The sequence below is a fragment of the Coregonus clupeaformis genome, chromosome 15 (genome assembly GCF_020615455.1).
Source record: "Coregonus clupeaformis isolate EN_2021a chromosome 15, ASM2061545v1, whole genome shotgun sequence".
Lineage (NCBI taxonomy): Eukaryota > Metazoa > Chordata > Actinopteri > Salmoniformes > Salmonidae > Coregonus > Coregonus clupeaformis.
The window spans coordinates 48,339,035-48,363,875 of record NC_059206.1 but is presented as its reverse complement, the minus strand read 5'-3'; the positions used below and the strand labels follow the sequence as shown (position 1 = coordinate 48,363,875).

General features: G+C 43.0%; 2 protein-coding genes across 8 annotated transcripts; both read right to left on the bottom strand.

Moving 5' to 3' along the window:
• Positions 1–1,797: 1,797 nt before the first annotated feature.
• Positions 1,798–12,824, bottom strand: LOC121582810 (guanine nucleotide-binding protein G(q) subunit alpha-like). 2 transcript variants are annotated; one of them, XM_041898922.2, is made up of 8 exons: positions 11,732–12,824; positions 11,193–11,375; positions 10,213–10,397; positions 8,243–8,397; positions 7,770–7,898; positions 7,377–7,506; positions 3,646–3,799; positions 1,798–3,167 (listed from the first exon to the last, which is right to left on the bottom strand). In XM_041898922.2, the coding sequence occupies exons 2-8, from the start codon at positions 11,326–11,328 to the stop codon at positions 2,977–2,979; spliced, it is 1,080 nt and encodes a 359-aa protein (XP_041754856.1). In that variant the 5' UTR covers positions 11,329–11,375; positions 11,732–12,824; the 3' UTR covers positions 1,798–2,976. The 2 variants fall into 2 exon arrangements, with proteins under 2 accessions (XP_041754856.1, XP_041754858.1); XM_041898924.1 differs by having other exon boundaries at positions 11,193–11,309; positions 11,732–12,823.
• Positions 12,825–13,826: 1,002 nt separating this feature from the next.
• On the bottom strand, positions 13,827–24,841 carry LOC121582809 (heterogeneous nuclear ribonucleoprotein K). Of its 6 annotated transcripts, none has more exons than XM_041898921.2 (16): positions 24,581–24,824; positions 22,404–22,511; positions 21,986–22,083; positions 21,689–21,745; positions 18,986–19,029; positions 17,804–17,876; positions 17,568–17,681; positions 17,141–17,269; positions 16,596–16,903; positions 16,252–16,305; positions 15,738–15,777; positions 15,216–15,231; positions 14,980–15,012; positions 14,777–14,844; positions 14,410–14,579; positions 13,827–14,213 (listed from the first exon to the last, which is right to left on the bottom strand). In XM_041898921.2, exons 2-16 carry the CDS (start codon positions 22,462–22,464, stop codon positions 14,183–14,185), a joined length of 1,296 nt encoding a protein of 431 aa, XP_041754855.1. In that variant the 5' UTR covers positions 22,465–22,511; positions 24,581–24,824; the 3' UTR covers positions 13,827–14,182. The 6 variants fall into 6 exon arrangements, with proteins under 6 accessions (XP_041754855.1, XP_041754852.1, XP_041754854.1 ...); XM_041898918.2 differs by having other exon boundaries at positions 15,738–15,780; positions 24,581–24,823; XM_041898920.2 differs by having other exon boundaries at positions 14,122–14,213; positions 14,333–14,579; positions 15,738–15,780; positions 17,568–17,675; positions 24,581–24,841.

The following is a 24,841-nucleotide window of genomic DNA, read 5'->3' as shown; positions in this document are numbered from 1 at the left end:
ATTACATATGTACATATGATTCAAGAAATGAGTGCAAGAAATGAATGCCTGTGTTCAAAGCAGGTCATTGGACCCAATGTTCTCATTCTGCAGGTAACAATTACAACACTTTTCACTTTACAGGACCTTGAAACTAAAGAACACACAGGAAATCACTGTACCAGTTTGTATTTACAAAGTGCAAGGTATGTAGACAGTACCAGTCAAAAGTTTAGACACACCTACTCATTCCAGGGTTTTTCTTTATTTTTACTATTTTCTACATTGTAGAATAATAGTGAAGACATCAAAACTATGAAATAACACATATGGAATCATGTAGTAACCAAAAAAGTGTTAAACAAATGAAAATATATGTTATATTTGAGATTCTTCAAAGTAGCCACCCTTTGCCTTGATGACATCTTTGCACATTCTTGGCATCGCAACCAGCTTCATGAGGTAGTCACCTGGAATGCATTTCAGTTAACAGGTGTGCCTTGTTAAAAGTTAATGTGGAATTTCTTTCCTTAATGCGTTTGAGCCAATCAGTTTTGTTGTGACAAGGTAGGGGTGGTATACAGAAGATAGCCCTATTTGGTAAAAGACCAAGTCAATATTATGGCAAGAACAGCTCAAATAAGCAAAGAGAAACAACAGTCCATCATTACTTTAAGACATGAAGGTCAGTCAATCCGGAAAATGTCAAGAACTTTGAAAGGTTCTTCAAGTGCAGTCGCAAAAACCATCAAGCGCTATGATGAAACTGGCTCTCATGAGGACCGCCACAGGAAAGGAAGACCCAGAGTTACCTCTACTACAGAGGATAAGTTCAGTAGAGTTAACTGCACCTCAGATTGCAGCCCAAATAAATGCTTCACAGAGTTCAAGTAACAGACACATCTCAACATCAACTGTTCAGAGGAGACTGCATGAATCAGGCCTTCGTGGTCGAATTGCTGCAAAGAAACCACTAATAAAGGACACCAATAAGAAGGAGACTTGTTTGGTCCAAGAAACACGAGCAATGGACATTAGACCGGTGGAAATCTGTCCTTTGGTCTGATGAGTCCAAATTTGAGATTTTTGGTTCGTACGCCGTGTCTTTTTGAGACGCAGAGTAGGTGAACGGATGATCTCTGCATGTGTGGTTCCCACCGTGACGCATGGAAGAGGAGGTGTGATGGTGCTTTGCTGGTGACAATGTCAGTGATTTATTTAGAATTCAAGGCACACTTAACCAGCATGGCAACCACAGCATTCTGCAGCGATACGCCATCCCATCTGGTTTGCGCTTAGTGGGACTATCATTTGTTTTTCAACAGGACAATGACCCAAAACACACCTCCAGGCTGTGTACGGGCTATTTGACCAAGGAGAGTGATGGAGTGCTGCATCAGATGACCTGGCCTCCACAATCCCCCAACTTCAACCCAATTGAGATGGTTTGGGATGAGTTGGACCGCAGAGTGAAGGAAAAGCAGCCAACAAGTGCTCAGCATATGTGGGAAATCCTTCAAGACTGTTGGAAAAGCATTCCTCATGAAGCTGGTTGAGAGAATGCCAAGAGTGTGCAAAGCTGTCATCAAGGCAAAGAAGAATCTCAAATATAAAATATATTTTGATTTATTTAACACTTTTTTGGTTACTACATTATTCCATATGTGTTATTTCATAGTTTTATAATAATAATAATATGCCATTTAGCAGACGCTTTTATCCAAAGCGACTTACAGTCATGCGTGCATACATTTTTTTTTTTTTTGTGTATTGTTTTGATGTCTTCACTATTATTCTACAATGTAGAAAATAGTAAAAATAAAGAAAAACCCTTGAATGAGTAGGTGTGTCCAAACCTTTGACTGGTACTGTATATATATACTATATTGGGAATCATTTTCAGCCCTTTTCACAAATGATCTTGAAACCAGAGAGTGACTCAATAATGCTAATCAAAGTTGTCCCTGAACTGAAACTGTGCCAAAGCAATACAGTACATCTCCACTGAGAATACAAAGGACCGACAAAAAGCAATGTTACGGATCAACGATAGACCTTGTCTAAGTTGGCAACATTCCCTTATTGGATGAGGAACAGTATCATGATGCTCTGTTTAGTTGGGGCAAATATAGTTATGTTATAACACTGGTAGTTGACATGTACAGTATTACAACTGCAAAGTGTTGTTAATCAAACGCATTTTAGCTCAAATATGGTGGTACAGCTTCAGATTTCACCCTTCAGTAGAGGGTATTCAGTCAATAGAGGTAATACTAATTTGGTAATACTAATTTGGCAACACATACCCACACTTACACTGTATACACCAATAGAAAAACAACAAAATATGTCAATTGTGCAAATAATAGTTTACGTGTTCTATGTGATGATTATGACTGTTTCTTCTATCCTCTGACCCAGAGAATGACTACTCATTTAAATACGTAAACAATGTATAGACTGTGACTGTGACCCACTGAAGGATATAAGGTGCCGTGCTGCTTAGCAGTTATCTAAATGTCAACCAGACATTCTCTGACAAGAGAGTTGTGGGTCACCAGTCCTCAGAGAGACACCTGGCACATCAAAGCACTTTTTAAACTCTCATCTGAGGTGTGTTTACACTGTTATAATGTGTTTTGAATGGTTTACAAAGAGTTCCTAATAACTCTCAATGTACACAATAATCATCTCTCCTCAAAAAGGCACAGTATTATTCATCATCATGATGCACCTCGTGAACAAAATCAAAGATGCCTATTTAAAACAAAAATGCAGTGGTGAGCAGTTGAAATCCATTGGAAATAATCCAGCCATTTATGGAAATGCTTTGTAGCTGCAGTCTTCAACTCCCATTGTGGGCAGTAGGGTTTCACCATAGTGGAAGACAACCAGACAAAGTGAAGAAGTTTGTACTATGGCTCCAGGCCTTGGTCTCTGGCTGCAGCTGTTGGAGCAGATTGCATTAAAGAGTCTGTAACTATAGTCGGCTGGAGTCTAAACCAGGTTGTACTCCTTCAGATTCAGCTGCAGGATGAAGTCTTTCACAGCGGCGAAGACAAAGCGAATGTTCTCCGTGTCGGTGGCGCAGGTGAAGTGGGAATAGATGACTTTATCGCTATCTGGATTCAGGTCCACAAACATCTTCAAGATGAATTCTCTTCCTGCCTGTGGGTCCCGCTGGGGTCCTGAGAGGAGGAGATACGATTAGTTATGATTCATGAAATCATGGCAGATACTTTTTTATTGTTATATCAGTCTAAAGCAATACATATTAAATATTGTTTCATTTCCGGTTAATGGAACAAGGTATTGGCCCAACAGGACTGAAGGGGACGGTCTTTGAAAGTGTTTGTGATGTCCTTCTGTGGCCACAGGGGACAAAGACATTACAAATGGCACCTTCAAGGATCGATTATAGGCGATAAGGGGCAAGGTCTTGTAAATGGTGTTAGATGGCTACATTGTATATACAATACTTTATTTATGAGTATGCTATTAATATGGTTTATATAGGGTATTTTTTATCTATACACTATATCAGTAATACGATAACTGAATGCTAATCCATTTTGAATCGGTAGCTTATGATCACATTTAGCTGGTCCATGCAAATAGGGCTCTATTCATTTTGTCAATAGGTCCATAAAAAGAAGGAGTTCTTACCATCATATTCAGGGAAGTAATCCACCAGATGTGAGAACAAGATTTTCTCCTGCAATAAGTCAATCTTATTCAAGAATAGTATGATTGAGGAATCTTTAAACCACGGGTAGGTTATTATTGTCCTGAACAATGCTTTGCTTTCCTCCATTCGATTCTGTGTAAAGATCATAAACACACACAATGTTAAAGAGACTACTGGTATTTGAACTAATTTTTTTCTTATTCCATCAAGGTGTTGTTGGACCCACTGTTCTACACAGTCAGTGTGGACAATTACTTTGCAGTGATTGTGCATGATGCAAATACTGTGCAACAACCAGGCTTTGAGTGTGTTCCAATAATTATTAGTGACTGAAGGGCTCCCCCTGCAGGTGAACACTGAGCACAAACCCTGAGTTGGTCAAAGCCCAGTTCAAGTAGCAGGTGTTACAAAACAAACTTGGAAGCCTTCAAACAGTGTGAAGGGTATTCTCCATTTTTTTTTATCAGAGAACATCTAGCCTGGTCCCAGATCTGTATGTGCATTTAGCCAACTATAGGAGTTGTCAGAGGGGGGGGAAATCTGGGTCATCTTCACATAACAGGTTTGGGCTTATTCACATTAGCGCTGGAACAATGTGCCTCTGTGTTCGGACTGACTGGTTGATTATCTTTCTCGGTGGATCCTTTCCTCCACTATAACAGATCAAATAAAATAAAATGTTATTTGCCACATGCGCCGAATACAACAGGTGTAGACATTACCGTGAAATGCTTACTTACAAGCCCTTAACCAACAATGCAGTTTTTTAAATAAATAAATGAATAAAAAAATGCAATGCAAATAGTCCGGGTTGCCATGATTAGTTGTTCAGGAGTCATATGGCTTGGGGGTAGAAGCTGTTAAGAAGCCTTTGGGACCAAGACATGGCGCTCCGATACCGCTTGCCGTGCGGTAGCAGAGAGAACAGTCTATGACTCAGGTGGCTGGAGTCTTTGACAATTTTTAGGTCCTTCCTCTGACACCGCCTGGTATAGAGGTCCTGGATAGCAGGAAGATTGGCCCCAGTGATGTACTGGGCCGTACGCACTACCCTCTGTAGTGCCTTGCGGTCGGAGGCAGAGCAGTTGCCATACAAGACGGTGATGCAACCAGTCAGGATGCTCTCGATGGTGCAGCTGTATAACGTTTTGAGGATCTGAGGACCCATACCAAATCTTTTCCGTCTCCTGAGGGGGAATAGGCTTTGTCGTGCCCTCTTCACGACTGTCTTGGTGTGTTTGGACCATGATAGTTTGTTGGTGATGTGGACAGCAAGGAACTTGAAGCTCTCAACCTGTTCCACTACAGCCCCGTCGATGAGAATGGGGGCATGCTCAGTCCTCTTTTTTTTCCTGTAGTCCACAATCATCTCCTTTGTCTTGATCAAGCTGAGGGAGAGGTGGTTATCCTGGCACCACACGGCCAGGTCTCTGACCTCCTTCCTATAGGCTGTCTCATCGTTGTCAGTGATCAGGCCTACCACTGTTGTGTCGTCGGCAAACTTAATGATGGTGTTGGAGTCGTGCCTGGCCATGCATTTCATGGGTGAAGAGGGAGTACAGGAGGGGACTGAGCACGCACCCCTGAGGGGCCCCCGTGTTGAGGATCAGCGTGGCAGATTTGTTGTTACCTACCCTTTCCACCTGGGGGCGGCCCGTCAGGAAGTCCAGGATCCAGTTGCAGAGGGAGGTGTTTAGTCCTAGGGTCCTTAGCTTAGTGATGAGCTTTTAGGGCACTATGGTGTTGAACGCTGAGCTGTAGTCAATGAATAGCATTCTCACGTAGGTGTTCCTCTTTTCCAGGTGGGAAAGGGCAGTGTGGAGTGCAAGAGAGATTGCATCATCTGTGGATCAGTTGGGGCGGTATGCAAATTTGAGTGGGTCTAGGGTTTCTGGGATAATGGTGTTGATGTGAGCCAGCCTTTCAAAGCACTTCATGGCTACAGACGTGAGTGCTACGGGTCGGTAGTCATTTAGGCAGGTTATCTTAGTGTCCTTGGGCACAGGGACTATGGTGGTCTGCTTGAAACATGTTGGTATTACAGACTCAGTCAGGGACATGTGAAAATGTCAGTGAAGACCCTTGCCAGTTGGTCAGCGCATGCTCGGAGTACACGTCCTGGTAATCCGTCTGGCCCTGCGGCCTTGTAAATTTTGACCTGCTTAAAAGTCTTACTCACATCGGCTATGGAGAGCGTGATCACATAGTCATCCGGAACAGCTGATGCTCTCATGCATGCTTCAGTGTTGCTTGCCTCGAAGCGAGCATAGAAGTGATTTAGCTCGTCTGGTAGGCTTGTGTCACTGGTCAGCTCGCAGCTGTGCTTCCCTTTGTAGTCTGTAATAGTTTTCAAGCCCTGCCACATCCGACGAGCATCAAAGCCGGTGTAGTACGATTCAATCTTAGTCCTGTATTGACTCTTTGCCTGTTTGATGGTTCGTCGGAGGGCATAGCGGGATTTCTTATAAGTGTCCGGGTTAGAGTCCTGCTCCTTGAAAGCGGCAGCTCTACCCTTTAGCTCAGTACGGATGTGCCTGTCTGCTTCTGGTTGGGGTACGTACGGTCACTATGGGGACGACGTCATCGATGCACTTATTGATGAAGCCAGTGACTGATGTGGTGTACTCCTCAATGCTATCGGAAGAATCCCGGAACATATTCCAGTCTGTGCTAGCAAAACAGTCCTGTAGCTTAGCATCTGCGTCATCTGACCACTTTTTTATTAACAGAGTCACTGGTGCTTCCTGCTTTAGTTTTTGCTTATAAGCAGGAATCAGGAGGATAGAGTTATGGTCAGATTTGCCAAATGGAGGGCGAGGGAGAGCTTTGTACGCGTCTCTGTGTGTGGAGTAAAGGTGGTCTAGAGTTTTTTTTCCTCTGGTTGCACATTTAACATGGTAGAAATTAGGTAGAACGGATTTAAGTTTCCCTGCATTAAAGTCCCCGGCCACTAGGAGCGCTGCCTCTGGATGAGCGTTTTCCTGTTTACTTATGGCCTTATACAGCTCATTCAGTGCAATCTTAGTGCCAGCATCGGTTTGCGGTGGTAAATAGACAGCTACGAAAATTATAGATGAAAACTCTCTTGGTAAATAGTGTGGTCTACAGCTTATCATGAGATACTCTACCTCCGGCGAGCAAAACCTCGAGACTTCCTCAGTATTAGATTTTATGCACCAGCTGTTGTTTACAAATATACACAGACCGCCACCCCTTGTCTTACCAGGGTCAGCCGTTCTATCCTGCCGATGTAGCGTATATCCCGCCAGCTGTATGTTATCCATGTCATCGTTCAGCCATGACTCGGTGAAACATAAGATATTACAGTTTTTAATGTCCCGTTGGTAGGATAACCTTAATCTTAGGTCGTCCAATTTGTTTTCACATGATTGAACATTGGCTAATAGGATTGATGGAAGAGGCAGTTTACCTCCATCCAGAGCCAGTCATAGAGAGATAGCAAGAGGCAGAGAGTTTGGCCAACTTTCTAGTAAGATGTCATGGTTCTGCCTCTAAGCATTCCATCTACCCATTCATGAGTTCAAGCAGTACAGTTGATTAGCACAGTTTAAAATTGTCAATATTAAGCGGACTGTCATTGGTCAGCATTGTCTGGGAGGCTCCAACATGGCTGCCGTGGAATGATGCAATGTCCTCTTAAGAGCACCATAATGCTTTGGACTGTTGAAACCGCAATGGCCAAACTCACCTCATTCTCAGACTCTACCAGGACCTGGTCATATTCACTGAGAGCCACCAGGAACATGATGGAGGTGACATTCTCAAAGCAGTGTATCCATTTCCGCCTCTCGGACCTCTGGCCACCCACATCCACCATTCTGAGAACAGCAGCACGATGAGGTTTAGAGGCAACGCTTAACAGGCAGGTATAGAGAATACAGAGTATACTATTTTTCTAATGGGTTATGATGAGTTATTACATTGTCATTACTAAGTACTGAATTGAAAAGCATGGAACAACGTCAATTTGTATTTGAGTAAGTCAAAATGGTGCCTCTGATACCAGTTCCTCTTCTAGGATCATCTTGATTACTTGTGTTCACCAGACAGGGAGACAGTAGTAGGCTATATGGATGTTTACCTGAAGACCACACTCTGGAGGTCAAAGGGGTACTCAATGATGCCTGTGGTGGGGACCCGGACCCTGAGCACGTCCTGCTGGGTCGGCACATAAGATGACTGAGCTATACGGTCCAGTGAATTCAGGTAGCTGAAAGGGCATGAGAGGGATGGGGTTAGTATCATTATTATTCTGTTTACAGTTCTGTTACTCATTACATCACTTCTCAGAAAAACACAGAGGTCATAAGATAAGTAATCTTTCACCCGAGCATCACAATAGGAAGCAATCTGTTCATTGGAACACTTCATTGCTTACCTAAATTTGCACAGCCTTTTATGTATGAGAATGAGATGTTTCTTAACATAACTGGTATTGGACACAGTGGAAACTATTTGGCAAGAGTTAGGGAGTAGTTATTTACTGGTCTCTGTGTCTACTCACTATTTGGCAATCTAGACTAGGAGGCTGGTATTGGTGACTGCTTTACTCACTATTTGGCAGAGTCTGAGAGCTGGTATTCCCTCTTCCGATCGTAGCATTCCTGGATCCCTGGGTCATTCCATAGACTCTTAATGGCGTCAATGTACGGATTTGTAAACATTGTGATCTTCTCCACGTCCACTTCAATGACAATATTTGCATGACCCTGAAAAAGTAGAGAGAGAAAGACAAAGAGAAGGGGAAAGAGATCATTACTTGAGAGACCTAGAGAGGCATTTGTCTGAGTGATCACATTCTTGTAAATGGCAGGCAAGGGTTTGTGTTAGCTTGGCCTCAGACCTATCTAGAATTTAAATTGGTGTTAGTGTGAGGCAGGCAGCACATAGGTGTGAGGCAGTGAATTTGTATGATTATTATATGGAGGTTTTGCGGGATAGAAAGGTCAGCAAAGAATATTTGTCTCTCTCGTGGCATATTTGTTCCAGGAGTTCCCCTACTTTATGTGTGTGCCAACAGTCAACCACGTGTACCTTTTACAAGACCTTGTCTGTCATCCTGCTCAGTAACTAATGACATCATCAGCTAGGCAGGAAGTAAACAAAGTTACAGATATCATAATGGCATCACCTAACCCCTTACTACAAGCCTCACTGAGCCTCAGAGACTTTAGAAACAAATAAAAGGTCTGTACAAACATGGGCCTAGCCATTACAGCTAGGGTCAGGATTTTTTTCTGACAATGTGACCTGCCAGGAAAGCCTCTAGAGAGGAGTCTTCAACCTTTTCTTGCCCAGGCACCCCCACCCAGCCAAACTGGCGGCCCAGGGACCTCCATCATACGTTAGAAATATGTTTAATGTATTTTCTTATCATAAGGTGAATGATAATGGCAAGGAGAAGTAATCAACATTTTTTAATTAATAGACTTGGTAGATAGTTTTCCTTATTTTGACCTCCCCACATTATAATTGGAAGAGGAAGTGTAAACTCTAACATAGCCTATTACAGCGCTCATCAACAAGATTCAGCCGCGGACCGATTTGTTTTTTTTGTGGATGGTCGGGGGTCCGGAACATAATTACAAATAATTTGTAGACTGCAAATTGACCGCAAGAAGCCCAAACAGATCATATTTGACTAAAACATAATCATTTCAAACCTTGCTTACATTTGTATTTGATCACATCTCTATTATGCATGGGAATACTTGGGAACAGATTTCCAAAATTAAAATAACTTAAAGCAGATTTCCTGGTGTTTTTATAGTGGTTTAATTTCAACAAAGACAATACAAAATAAAATAATTTAAATTTTTATTTGCTCAGAAAACTTGCAGGTGCAAATAAAACCTCCTGCGGGCCGCCAGTTGGGAAACCCTAGCCTATTAGCTAGAAAGGTAACTCCAAACATATTTTCACTAATAGCAGCTGTTAAGCTGGTTAAACAAAGTTAAGCCATGTGTTGACAAAAATGTATGTCCAAGTCAAGAAAGCTTACCAGCAACCAGCGGCACTTGCAGCGATTGGTACTCACGGGTGCTTTTTCAAAGCCTATGTCAGGTACTCTAGTGAGTGTAATTAGCTCCAATGAGTGTAATTTGCTCAATATTAGGAGTTGAGAAATAAAGTTGACATCATTAGAAATAAGACAGTCTCCTATTTTATACTGTAGGTATGTAATTCAAAATGTGTTTATTATGTGATTGCTAGCGATATTCATAAAAACATTGGGGGGAATCCACTTTTTTATGTTTTTATTTTTGGGACCTCATGCAGTACCTCCGCGGACACCTAGTGGTCTGCGGACCCGAGGTTGAATATCCCTGCTCTAGACTAAAGGCTATGACTAATGCCCATAGTTTTTCCAGGTGAGGTTACATGGTGTCAAGGTCTGAAAAAACACAGGTCCATAAAATGGATTATGGTGCAAAAACTCCTCACCAACAGATTTGTGTGCGCCAACACCAAATGTTGGCAATAAACGGGAAAAGTCGGTATAGATTAAACAACAAAAGGGTTACCTGGTTGCCTTCACACTTGTAGGGGATCTGTAGGGTCTCCATAGCATGGATCATGGTCTGCAGGGCAGTGAAGATGTTCTGGTACACCAGCTTGGTGAAGCCTCGCTTGTCATCCTCTGAGTATCCCGTCCCATGGATGATCCTCATCTGCTTGATGAAGGTGCTCTTCCCACTCTCACCAGTCCCTGGGGAGAAAAAAGCTCAGCGATTAACTCAGTTTCACTTTTAAATCCCTACTTTTAAACACCATTAATGTGTACAGTGGCTCTCTTCTCACTAACCCACACAGTAGCCTGAGGTAAGGCACATTTTAAGCTTATACAGTGTCATCTTTATATTGTCAATTTCATGAACAAGTGATATTTAGATTTAACTATTGCTGAGTAACCCAAACATTTTGATTGAAATACAATTTGTCACCTGCTACTGAAGAGAAGGACTGTGTTGGCCATGGAATTTGTATACAATAGTGTCAGGAGGTTGGCTACTTACTGTGTGTGCATTGTATATACAGTAGGTCACTGGAATAGATTTCTGATCTACGAATCTAAATGGGTGGAGATCCATGGCAAGATTGAATGATTTCTAAAAAATGTGTCCCCCTCTGCAATTAAACAACCTAATGTTTATTGTAGCAATAACTACTTCCTTAGTCGCCTAACAAACTACGTGGGCCTGTTTGCTGTCAACATTATTTCATTGAGTTATAATTTATTTTACTCCCAGCAAGGGGACAGTTGTGAGCTAGATGTGTGAACTTAAGTTATATAAACATCAAAGAGTACTAAAGACAACGCACAACAATAAACATTATTCTCTTGGCAATATCTAATTTCAATATAAATTGCCATGTTTATTATAGGCATGTACATTGAAATAACAGATAGCCAACAATAATACAGTCATACAATGAAACAATGTTTATACTAATGACACAATGTCATATCAGTGCTTTGAGTGCGATTCAGAACTTCGTTTACCGAGAAGCAACAGCTTGAACTCGCTGTGCGAGTCTTTCTTGTCCCGGCGAAGCTGCCTTTCGATCTCGTCGTTGATCCGCCGAGCCTCCTTTCCCTCTTCGCTGAGGCAACAGGCCCCTACGGAGTTCAGATTCATGACTCCCTTGAAAACACTTAGGCTACTTTTGGGTCGAGGAGGTAGGCCTATATTCCCAAAGTGAAAGAAAAAATTCAACAAAGCACATAGACTTCGATGTCATTTTTAAAGACATATTTATATTTCTAAAAATACTTGTCTTCCCTCAACTCAGCCTGAATTTTCAGTACAGTGCCATGCAGACGTCCTGGAGACTAGGCAGTAAAAGCCAAGCACAATAATAACGCAAATGCAATTCCAAGAAACAGATAGAACCTTTGGCAGAAAGAGACCACGTTGTTTTCTTTTTCTATAAACTGCGGTCCTTCAAATAAATGCAGTAGCAGCCAAATTGGGTAAAAGTCAATCTGTGGGAAAATGAATAATTAAATACCAACATGTAAACAGCTAAACAAATCTTTACCTCCAATTGTTGAACTCCGGGCGTGGTGAGTGAATATGGCGGACTTTTACTCCATATCGCCACAAATTTATAAAAAACTAAATTCCATTATTGCACAGGAATATCAAAAAAGAATCCCATGCCACAATATGGTCCGTTTGAATTTGTCTTCATTGAAAATAGTATTTGCTTAACTTCACTCCATCTTTTCTATTCTCACCTTCGCTTGTAATTTCATTATGTACAGAATACAGGCTACTCTGGAACCTATGCGAACCTAGCAGCAAAAAGGCAAGAGCCTTCCAAATAAAAGTGCTCCACACAGAAAAGTACATGTAAAACATTTTTCTTCATCCACCCTCTTCATTCTTCTTCAACCTCATCACTCATCCTAGTCTTTATTTGCATTTTTCCACATCGTAATCATCTTGGGGTGGGTCGGACAGTCTCTCGCAGTAGAGGACTCTTATTTGGACACAATTCTAGCCATTATTGCTGGCAGCTGCCGGGTTGTGCTGGCATAACGTAACTACACTCACCAGATCCATGTGAAATTAGGAGAGGGAGGGTGTTTAGATGGGAAAGGCACATGAGGGTATGTTGCTCCAGCACGTTACTATAACCAGGTTTCCATCAAATAATTTTACGAGAGTAAAGTATATGTCGGATAAAACATTTGACGACAGGCCTGATAACAGCAACTGTTGTCGGTAAACTGTCCAAATGTATACAAAACACGCTAGACTGTCGGTAAAAATTAATTATACGAGAAATGGCGATGGAAATGCCATTGCTTTATGCGCAAATATTGATATAAGAATCATATCGAAGTAAACTTGGAGTCATGCGATGATATGTTGTGTGGTCCTCCCACTACGACTCGGGGAAAAAAAAGTTTAGGCTACAGCTGAAATAAATGAGCTTCACAAGGTGGTGAAAGTGCACGCCGTGATCGAGGCTACTGTCCAATAAATATCGGTCTTATTCTGGAGACATGATCGATGCTTGGCTGCCTTTTTAATATATATAATCTCATGTAGGCTATCCTACACGCACCGTATTTGCTAGCTGTTGACTAAAGCGCATGTGACGAAGACCAAAGTGTGCACATTCGCAATAGGCCTATAAAGCAAACCATAAGTAGAGTTGAACATGATATGGAAACCAATTTAACTTGTATTCTTTATTTTGTACATGGGCAAAACGTTATGTGCACCATGTCATCACGCACAGCCATTTTATCCGCAACAGGTGAATTTGATGGACATATGTATTTTTCTGCGGTTCTTAGAATATTTGCATGAAAATCTGTCGCCAATTGTATGGAAACCTAGGTGGGCAATCCACTACCTACATAAACACCGACATATCTTGGATTAAAGAATAGGCCTATGGGCTAATTTTATCAATCTTAAATGTATCATTAGGCTACATGTTATTGACCATTCAGAACTTAAATTTGATGTCACATTGTTGCACATTAATCTTATGCCGTGTTGAAGTGGTAGTTGGAACTAGGAAATGTCAGACTTGCTAACTGGTTGTAGTTATACACGTGCCGCGTTCAACAAATCAGTAAGTCAGAAATGTCCAAGTTTCGACTAGCAAGTAAACCCCGCAAAAAGAATACATTTTTAATTATGATGAGTTAGGCCTACTTGTCATAGAAAATGCCTGGCCCCACCCACCACACGTTTAGTAAAATGTGGCACAGATTTTATTACTCTGACTTTCAGCAGATACTACAAAGACACCACAGACAGGGGTAGAGTGAACATGCCACTCATATGGACAGAAAGGCTACATTCCCCTTACAAAGAACCCATCTAAAATGTAACAAATGCTTACAAAACTGACACGAAAGCAAGTCTAAATGGATCCAAATGTCAATTATTATGTACGCATGAGTTACATCATGTCCATCCCTATGAGTGGCTTGATAAACATCTGAAAATCAGGTAGAAAACTAAATTCAAATCAACAGTACTTTTCCTTTTGGCCCCTTCAGTCTCCCAACAAAATAAAAATATCTTAGCACTTATTCATCCTATGAAATGATTACTGTATATTTACATTTTTATACAGCACCTACTCTTTCAGTGAAAAAACAATTAAGCAAAAATAACCTACATTTATTTGTTTTAATCATAAAATGTTCTTTACAAAACAAGATTACATTCTGCATGCTGTACTGACTGGGGGAGGAGTGGCTCAGGGGAGGCGGAGCGTGAACACATGAGTTTACTCCAAGTACAGAACAGCACAAGAATCCAGAAGAAAAACAAAAAACAAGCAGCGCAAAAAATAGCAGGGACTCATCCGACAGCTTTGAGAGAATTTCCTAACTTCGTCTAATTAAAAGATAGTGTGTTAGATGACCGGGGGAGAGCACATCTACCCATAGCAGAGGAATGTTGGCTCTGAGGGAGAGAATGGGCATGGCAGGGGTTTGGCTTCACTCCTCTTCCCTGTTCAGAAGAACCGACCAGAGTACTGCTTCACACTGCAACACAAAACACGGTGGAAAAGTGAATAAAGGAACCCCAGGAATCATTTCTAGAACTCCATTATGTTAAATTTCATTTCAGTTAGTCATGAACGACTCTTTTTTTCCTTGATTACCACTGATAGGTGACGGGTTGAATAGGTTTCCACCATACTGCTTTCACCGGAGAAGAGGAAAGGGTGCTAGCACGTGCCTGTTCTGCAGTAGATACTGGGCGTTCTGAATCTGGTCCTGTGTTCCATTGATGGTGATGATGCGGTCCTCGGAGCCCTCTAGTGGCTCGTCAATCTTGATGGACGCTCCCGACTCGTGACGGATCTGCTTGATCCGCTGGCCGCCCTTCCCGATGATGGAGCCGGCCAGCTACGACAAGTGAGGAGCCAGGGTTACTTTTCCCCCAATAATGTGATCGGCACAATGACAACCAGGTAAAGGGGGCACATGGTTTTGGGGGAGTAGGGCAATTTCAATGACGTATGAATAGAGGCTGATGTGGGAACTTTCTGATCAATCAGAAATCTCAACTCTGTTTTGGGACTGCTATTTAATCCTTTACTCACATCTTTGGGGATGGTTACTTGTGTTGTGATGACGGGACCCCCGATGTCACTGTATGACCCTCGGCCACCTGGAGAGACCAAGAGATATCATTTAGAATTTATCCTCGGTTGTGGGGAAAGTCATCCCTTTATAAAAACGACAAAAACAAAATACAGAAGCAACAAAATGAGACATGATACAAATGTGATCCATTTGCACTCACCAGACTGAAAGGGCTCCCACGAGGAATTGTTATCTTCGAAAAGATGAAGGGAGGAAAAGAACAACAATACGTCACATTGTGGCTGACAGACTACATAGACCAACAGGGTGACAAAGGACAGGGGGAGAGCTGGTGGTGCTTACTGGACAGAAAGGTCTTTACCCCGACCTAAGAGACATTCAAACAGTGTAGAGACTACCATGACCAAAAGTAACTGTGAAACTGTGGAGACTCACCACCATATCCACCACTCTGTATTCAGCAGGACATGGGGAAGCGAGAAAGACAAAATGAGAAACGTATTACAACACTGAAACCTACATCAAGTCAATACTGGTTTACAGTTAACATTGAGCTCCATCATTTCTTCATATGAATCTGAGCTGCCCTTTTTATTTTCGACTATGTACATTGGTACAACCCTGTCCGGAATTCGCTTTGTTTCGCCTCAAGTTCATTTGTTAGTTTAGTGGCTCCAGACTATGTATTCCGCTGCTCCTTGGTAACCAAGGAGACAACTGTTGCCAGGCAACAAGAGGCCTAACTAGTGCGCTCGCTCAGTTATGAGCAGCGCCAGTGTCCAAACCACCGTGCTTTCACTAGAACAGGAAAACAATACCAATCCATTTCCACAAGTACAGTAATTATAACAATCCAAACTGTCGACTTGCCTACTATTATAACAGGCAATAGACAGACTAACTCGCGCTACCATGCTAAACCCTTATCTAAAACACATAAATGCTGAGGTCACTCACCATGCTGTTGTAGCGGTCTCCTGGTCTTCCTCTCCTGTCACTGCTTAGATAAGAGGGGAGGTTGTCAGGGTTAACATGGCATGAGATGGAGGGTTCAGTTTACCACCTTTGGTGGACAGATAGTGTGTGCCCCAAACCAATGGGCTGACAAGTCTATACAACACAAGTGTGACAAGTCCTTCTTGGCTTGTCGTTTAGCCACCCGAGAGTGTGAAGAGCCACACCGCTTCAACAGACCATAAACAACTTGTTTTGGAATCAGTATTGATAAGTGGACACCGATACAGACTTAGTGTTCATATAGTCATCTACTTATAGGATAAGAGGTCATGTTGACAAAATAACTACTGTGCCACGGTTAAAACCGTACTGACGACCATTAAATCAACAGAAGAGTAAACCCAACATTTTCAACTCCACAGCCGAGAGATCAATTCTCCAAATGACTATGCTGATTTGGAGAAGTTTCACCCTAACCACTCTGCAGGTGCTACCTTTTATACAAATTACTTACTTTGGTCTGTCGTCCATGTTGCCGTGATAACTCTGGTGGGAGAACCGGTCCCCTCTGCAAACACACAACATGGTCAACATGACTCAGTGGAACTGTCATAAAAGATTACTTTAAGGATTAGTCTAACAGTATGACTTGGGTCCATATGATCGCGTTAACATAGGTGAAATCCCTGAGATTATGTATATGGCTAATAGTAGTGGGGAAGTTGTGTCACGTCGGCACAGGGAAGGTACACGGTTTGAAAAAAAAATTACAAATCACTGAGTGACTGAATGTGATAAAAGAGGTAGCCATAAACAAACAAGTCAATGAAAGAACAAAAAGGAAGGAAAGCTCCTTACCCTCCTCTTGGGGGTGGTGGTGGGGGGAGGGGCAGGTTACGAGCCCGGCTCCCTCCACGCCCTCTGCCTGGCAGGGGAGGGGGCGGTCCCCGACGAGGACTTATGTCGTCATAGTCCCGCCTGGAGGGGGGCATAGGTCGGCCCCCGCGGCCGGGGGGCATGCGCTCAAAGCCCCCCCTGCCCCGCATGGGGAAGCCTCCCATGGGCCGCCGGCCCCGCTCCTCGTAAATCATGGTGAAGCCGCCGTAGTCGTACGTCTCGTCGTAGAAGTTGGGGTCATAGGGCTGGGCGCGCCCTTTGATAGGAGCCTACAGAAAGATGGATAATACTATGATACATGTAGCCCTGTGAAGAAATGTAGCTCTGAAATGACTAATGTCCACAACTGTTGTAAATGGAATATGTAAAACAAAAAAACCAGTGTCTGCTGTTAAATGGGTACAATTCTAGTTTAAGTGACTGACTTTCAGGGAGTTTCCATGTTTAGACACTGGTGATGGGGAAGTGTGTCGTGGTCACCGGCTCAGAACTGAACTCTCACCCACCTCAGATACCAAGTCCAGGATAACTTTGATGCATTCAACAACACGGTCTGGCTTCCCTCCAACCAGAACCACACGGTCAGTGGACTGAGGACAGCACTCCTGGAACAGCTTGATGGTGGTCTGGGTGTTCTGGTGGAGACAGAGGAAGCTCAGCATGAAATACACCCACAACACAGGAAGACTCCGCACAATGCCAAATGTTCAAAATGGGTTTGACCCTTCTTTAGCTTTGAGCATTAAATAATATATTCAATACACTCCCCATAGCCATCTAAGGACAAGTGGGCAACAAAGACAACTATTAAGGACAGATCAAGCACATGCAATCTGCATTTCAGCTTATCTTCAAACATGAGTATGGACTGAGTCAAGTCAGCTTTTTGAAACCAGTGGCGTACACATGACAGACAACCGGATCCCATCTTACCTCTCTTAACTCCTTTATCTTGGCACCTTTCACCCCAATGATGCCCCCGGCCAAACTCTGATGGATCAGCAAACGCAGCTCGCAGTCAAAATCAATCCCGTTATAATGCTGGTACTAGGAAAAAACAGGTACAGATCAGTCAGGTCAAATACGGCCTTTAACTCTCGACTGAGGATCTGGAAAAATACAAACCTACACATGTACTTGTATATCTATAGAGGCCGCGGGGGACTCACCTCTTCTAGAGTAGGGATGATCTTCAGCAGAATCTCTCCGATAGTGTCAATATCTGCACTCACACTCAGGATCCTGGTAGGAAATGGCATGTGGCCAAAGGTAACGAGGCAAAACAGAGGGAGGACAGAAAAAAATAAAATAACGTACTTTAAGACTAACACTGACGTGAAGTACACACAAAGAGTTAAAAAACAAAGCAAAGGAAGAAGAGGACTGCTGTATACTGTACATCTTTTGGCTTTCCCAACACTGGACTGAAATACGAGCAACTTGACATGCACTCGCTTATCTCACATTCAACAAAGAAAGACAGAAAGATTGGAATGGGGCAGGTTTGGAAGGGCTTTAGATTACAATGTGAGGCACAAGGCTGGCCACAGTCAGAGGGGAGAGAGAAGCCTTCTTTTAACCATCACCAGCAGCAATTAAAAAAGATAAATAAACTCGCCATCACAATCGTGCCACCGGCACACCTTCTCATAGTGACAGGGGTTTGGGGGTCGGGGGTAGAAAGAAACAAATAAAGAAAGCAGGGGGTTGGGGGGGGGGATGCGAGTGGTAACCACTAGGTGGCGGACAGGAGCGAGGGGGAATGAGAGGTTTGGCAGGCAGTCTGGACTGATGGGGTGCCTGAGAGAAACCAAACAGGGGGAGATGCAGCACAAGGAGAAAAAAAAAAAGAGACGACAGTGATGAGTGACAGAGTGGGCGGAGCTTGAGCGCTCAGATCATGAACAGTGATGTTGAGAACAGTGGGGTGGGGGAGGGGCGCAGGGGGGGAGGGGGGAGCAAGGTGGGCCAGAAGGACAGAGCGAGAAATATCATTGGCTTTCCTTTACACAGTTCACGACTAAAAATATCACAGCAAGGAAACATCCAACAGCTGGTCTCCTCCCCTTCAATATGAACTACTGAAAGTGGAGGATTTTTTTATTTTTCTCCCTCTGTACAGGACAAATTACTTCATTTATAGTGACAAAAAAGGTCCAAATTAAATGGAAATACCTAAATGTGAGGGAGAGAGGGGAGAAGACAGAAAAATTCAATGGAACAATACACGTCTCCTGATAAAAGGGGAGGGGGAGGGGTTCTATATGTAAAAAATGTTAAAATGAAACAGAAGGCAGGTTATCAAAGACACGTTTCTCTGTTCTAATCAGGCAATAACTGGTGGGACATACCGCTCTGGGCCACTGCTGTCAGGGACAGATACACTGGCATTGTACTGCATTGGCCGTGGAGGTTGGCATTGGGCAAGGGCATTCAATCACATGATGTCAAGTAAGGTGCCCGTTTAGGGAGGGGCACGTTTGTGGGCGGGCGGCGGGGCGGGGCGGGGCCAACCGGGGTGTCAGGTGGGCGGGCGTTCAGGGGCGGAGGTTGGGCCAACGTCAAGGTGGGCAACGCAGGAGGGGCATGTCGATCCAGTACATGGGCAACGGAGGAAGGTGGCCAAAAATAACAAAGTAAAGGAGAGGGAAGAGGGGGAGAAGGAATACATTTTAATTGAATACACGCTATACTCCATCACTATACTGCTTTAAAATAATATATTATATAGTAAGTGCACAAGAACAACTGCGGCTAGACTGAGACCGCGCTAACAAACACACTATTAGCTAAATGGACTGCATGGCTAGAGGTTGAAACAGACTATAGGTCCGCTCAGGCTTTGAGACACCTGTTGAAGGGACATCGCCACAGTCCGGTATAGTTTCAGGGCTGTAAGGGGCATTAGAAATCAAGTTCAGAGTTCAGTAGAGAGAAAGGTTTCCTTTTATCTGAACCATGAGAATGCCCCACCCACCCTCGACCCCAAATCTAGTTCAATCAAGCCAAACCATGTCTGTCCACATGAGCCAATAGATGTGTCATTTGGGAAAGCGATAATCTGACCACTGTATATAAAAAAAAAAGATGCAGTTGTCTCTCCAAGTGTTCAGACATGCACAATTTGCCCAATCAAGTCAAACAATAACAGTCAGAGTCTATACATGGGAGATTACCTATATTAGAGGAAAACCATTTAATACAGGGATCACGTTTGTTTAATAGTGCTTGTTAGGGTTGTCATTAGGAATTGGGTTGTTGGATACCATAATGTCTAGGAAAATGTTGGGTTTACAAGGACAATTATTAGTGATGGGGAGAAAGAAAAAGAAAAAAGTTACATATCGCTATATTTTTGGACGATATATCTAGACACATACAGTGCATTCGTAAAGTATTCAAACCCTTTGACTTTTTCCACATTGTTACGTTACAGCCTTATTCTAAAATTGATTAAATATGTTTTCCTCAATCTACACACAATACCCCATAATGACAATGCAAAAACAGGTTTAGAAATGTTTGCAAATGGATTAAAAATAAAACAAATCTTAATTACATAAGTATTCAGACCCTTTGCTATGACACTCGAAATTGAGCTCAGGTGCATCCTGTTTCCATTGATCATCCTTGAGATGTTTCTACAACTTGGAGTCCACCTGTGGTAAATGTAATTGATTGGACATGATTTGGAAAGGCACACACCTGTCTTTATAAGGTCCCACAGTTGACAGTGCATGTCAGAGTAAAAACCAAGCCATGAGGTCGAAGGAATTGTCCGTAGACAAACTGAGCAATCGGGGGAGAAGGGCCTTGGTCAGGGAGGAGACCAAGACCCCGATGATCACTGACAGAGCTCCTCTGTTGAGATGGGAGAACCTTCCAGAAGGACAACCATCTCTGCAGCACTCCACCAATCAGGCCTTTATGGTAGAGTGGCCAGACAAAAGCCACTCCTCAGTAAAAGGCACATGACAGCCCGCTTCGAGTTTGCCAAAAGACGCTCAGACTATGAGAAACAAGATTCTCAGGTCTGATGAATCCAAGATTGAACTCTTTGGCCTGAATGCCAAGCGTCACATCTGGAGGAAACCTGGCACTATCCCTTTTTTTTTCAGCGGCAGGGACTGGGAGACTAGTCAGGATCGAGGGAAAGATGAACAGAGACATGTACAGAGAGATCCTTGATGAAAACCTGCTCCAGAGCGCTCAGGACCTCAGACGGGCGAACGTTCACCTTCCAATTGGACAACGACCCTAAGCACACAGCCAAGACAACGCAGGAGTGGCTTCGGAACGAGTCTCTGAATGTCCTTGAGTGGCCCAGCCAGAGTCCGGACTTGAACCTGATCGAACATCTCTGGAGACCTGAAAATAGCTGTGCAGCGACGCTCCCCATCCAACCTGACAGATGACAGAGCTTGAGAGGATCTGTAGAGAAGAATGGGAGAAACTCCCCAAATACAGGGGTGCCAAGCTTGTAGCGTCATACCCAACAGACTCGAGGCTGTAATTGCTGCTAAAAGTACTGAGTAAAGGGTCTAAATACTTACATAAATGTGATTTCAGTTTTCATTTTTATAAATTTGCAAAAAGGTCTAAAAACCTGTTTTTGCTTTGTCATTATGGGGGTATTATGTGTAGATGAGGGGAAAACTATTTAATCCATTTTAGAATAAGGCTGTAACATAAAATGTGGAAAAGGTAAAGGGGTCTGAATACTTTATGAATGCATTGTACATACTTATTTGCTACTGTAGGTAGCGTTAGCTAGCGCTAGTCTGCTGTGACAAAACTCTGGTATTTTTCATCCTATAGCTTGTTCTCCATCTTTTTAAATAGTAAGCCAGCAACTTTATTTCCCTGACTGACCAATCGCAATACACATAGAATCATGAAAATCATGAGAATCACAATAAATATTGTATTGGCACCCAAGTATCGTGATATCATATCATGAGGTCCCTAGCAATTCCAAGCCCAAAGAATTATAGCTTTACAGCAAATCCCCTGGTCAAGGAAAATATTTGATGATGCCAACTCCGTATACTCACGTCTGTGCGTAAGGCTTTTATATTCTTGCCACCCTTTCCGATAACGGCTCCAGCATTCTGAGGGGGAACAAGAGGGTTTACTTAGGGACAGAATAATGGGTCCGACAGTCTGCTGAATGATATGAGACATGGAAGAGGGATGTGATTAGCAAAACACCGAAAACCAGGGAAAACAACGGCCACTGATCCATGACATAGATGTAAGAAATAGCATTGCTGATTTAATGCCATAAACAATTAAGAATTTCTGATTAAAAAGGAATAGGCCTAAAATCCAATTTCTGTTGACAGGCTTACTTTGCTCTGCAGCAGTACCCGCAGCTCAACCATCTCGTCTGTGTTGCGAGAGCGCTTAAAGGACTGCTCCTCGTCCATGTCCTCAGCAGGGCGTTTACCTGGAGGGAGAAACCTGGAGCGTTAGCCTGATGCTACACTGTGTCCTATACATGTTCCAGCCAGAAGCCAGGCAACAGCATCCACCCAGCATGTGTTCAGCCCCTACCACCCCCCTTCCTGGATCAAAACTGGGCAGAACTGCTCCCAAAACAGCAGTGAATTGGACAAGAGAAACCCATGGCCATCTGACATGCACACATGGTGCCAGCATGCAGCTATACCGGTAGTCCCTTCTGTAAAGACTGATATCAACTATTAGAGAAAAGCAGTGTTGTATTATGTCTGATAATGCACTGACAGAATATCCTTCATGTCTTACCGTTAGTGTCAGTGTTGCTGAACGTGGTCTCTTCTTCCTGCTGCTCGATTTCTGTCTCCATTGTCTTGCACCAGTGGTGAAATGCGAACAGGCTCCTCTGTGGATCTGCTGTGGGGAGGCAACAATTGAAATAAGGCTATGCCTTTTGAGGACGTGTCAGACAAGACCTAGGGAAACTCACGAGTTACCGCATTATAAGCCTCACCAATCTTGTCACTAATCAAACCTGTTGTTTCCTTGCCCCTGCTTACAACTTAAATGATATCCCAAAGGCTGGCAGATGGCATGAGTCATGTCATCTTACCGTCCAAATGCATTGTATGCAGCCGGCAATACATTCGTATCCCTCGTGGACCGGTTCTTACCTAAAACATTCTCCATTCAGACTGCATAGGCTTTGATTTCCTCCTAGCTAAATTATAATCCTGGATGTTATGTAACACGTACAGCCAATCAAGTTGCAGCAGTCAGTTTTTTCACCCCTAACCTAACTCAGTGCTGTATCGTATTAGTGGAAACCAAGACTGTTCTCTGGGTGGGTCTGCCGGTTTGGACTAGCAGAAGTTACTTTTCGTAGCAGGTGAGGGAAACTTACGGAGCAGGTTAGGAGAATTAGGTTAAGGTGAGGAAAAGGGTTAGCTAAATTTGTCCCCGACTCGAACAGTTACAACCAGGTCTGCCCTGAGAATAATTTTGGTTTCCACTAATGCGATGCTGCCAACTCAACAGCCATGCATAAAAGAAACCGAACCCCTGGTCTGAGTTTCAACCTGATTGGCTGAACGCGCTACACAACATCCGGTATTGGCATTTAGCCACTTGTAGCATGGCGCTGGAAAATTGTGTTTCATAAGAAAAGTACGCATTTTCCCGCCATTAAATAAAGTTGGGGAAATCGAAGCCTATGCAACCCGAATCAAGTCTATTTTAGGTACGAACAGGTCCACATGGGATTTAATGTATTGCCGGCTGCATTCAATGTATTTGGACGCTAAGATGGCACAACTCAATATCGCCATCTGCCGGTCTTTGGGCTACTTCAATTCCTATTAATGCTGTGCCACAGGATACACAAGTGTACGTACTATACTGTAATTTAACGGAATACTTCCCAAATCACAGCCCTTGATAAGAGTGGTTGCCGCTTGACATAGCTAAATGTAATGGGTCTAAAATTAACATACAGTCGCCCAACAATTTGTAGGGGGTAGTTTGCCACCTCATTGTAACTAGCTAGCTACTTCTGGTGTGGGTGTAAGGTTAGTAGGCTCTGCCTCATACGATTTAAAAATATTTATGTCTGCCTACAGTACAAGACAAGGTAGGGGTTGCGTTACCAAAGAAAGGGATGACATTAGCAAGCTAACGTTAGTTAACGTCCGCTTAGTACTGATGCAGACAAGTTATTTATCTAGATAACTAGTTAACGTTAGTTAGCCAGTCAATGACCTAATGCATGGCAACACTGGAAGTAATCTAGCTAGTAACGTTAGCTAGCTACCTAACTAGGTAGCTAAATTAGCTAGATTACTAGGTAGCGCTAAAGGCCTAGTTAGCTAGCTAGCTACTTCTGCACAAACATTTACAGTAACGCGTTATCTAGCGCATCTTTTTTCGTCAAGAAGTCAGCTATTATATTGGTTTAGTTGTTTAGTTAACGTTAGTTGTCTGAACCTATATTAGCTAGTTAACGTTAGCCAGGTAGTTATGATCATTGGCTAACCTGGAAGCGGCTAGTTAGCCAACAACTACAACCATCTGTGAAACGTTACATGCGCTGTATGTAGCTAGGTAAGTTAGCACGCTAGCTAGCTAATTCATGGTAGTTAGATAACTACTGTATATCGTTATGAAAAACGGCCTTAGTTTAACGTTAGTTTGACGAATGACTGATAAGGCTAGCTTGCAACACAATCAATTTGCTAACGTTAGCTGACCTTTTCTCAACGGAGGGGACCGCAAACGTTTATCTAACGTTAGGTAACTAGGCTCAACTCCTAGCTAGCTAATATTAGCGATACAGTTCGAGGCGTGTCCCCAAATGAGCCTAAAAGTTATTTAATTCCCCATTGACCGATTACAATGTAAAAGACAGAACGTCAACTAACAAACTGTCTCAAATAATTGAACGCTAACCGCGAACCATTTTTTAAAAGCTAAACTAATATGAAACAAACCTGCAGCCAAACAGTGTTCTCCACAGCAAATGTTTGTCCTGAAATTGTTCACAACCAATCTTCCCGTTTCAGTCGGGCAGCAAAATAGGGCGTCTGTCTTCTTTCACTGATTGGAGAGTGCAGATTCGAGACGAAAAAAGATTGTGCAGAGATTGGATAAATCAGCTGCCTTTCAAAATCAACACGTCGTCAAAGAAATGTAGGCTGCGTTTAGACAGGCAGCCCAATTCTGATATTTTTTCCAACAATTGCTCTTTTAAT

What these genes read in the sequence shown, in the direction of transcription:
- LOC121582810 (XM_041898922.2), bottom strand. Translation starts at nt 11,328, where the DNA reads ATGAATCTGAACTCCGTAGGGGCCTGTTGCCTCAGCGAAGAGGGAAAG. An exon ending in ACAAGTGTGAAGGCAACCAG is followed by an intron (nt 8,398 to 10,212) that starts GTAACCCTTTTG and finishes CTACTTTTTCAG; the next exon opens with GGTCATGCAAATATTGTCAT. An exon ending in CTCTCAGACTCTGCCAAATA is followed by an intron (nt 7,899 to 8,242) that starts GTGAGTAAAGCA and finishes ATGCCCTTTCAG; the next exon opens with CTACCTGAATTCACTGGACC.
- LOC121582809 (XM_041898917.2), bottom strand. Translation starts at nt 22,464, where the DNA reads ATGGAGACAGAAATCGAGCAGCAGGAAGAAGAGACCACGTTCAGCAAC. An exon ending in CAGCAACACTGACACTAACG is followed by an intron (nt 22,084 to 22,403) that starts GTAAGACATGAA and finishes TTCTCCCTCCAG; the next exon opens with GTAAACGCCCTGCTGAGGAC. An exon ending in AGATAAAGGAGTTAAGAGAG is followed by an intron (nt 17,270 to 17,567) that starts GTAAGATGGGAT and finishes TGTCTCCACCAG; the next exon opens with AACACCCAGACCACCATCAA.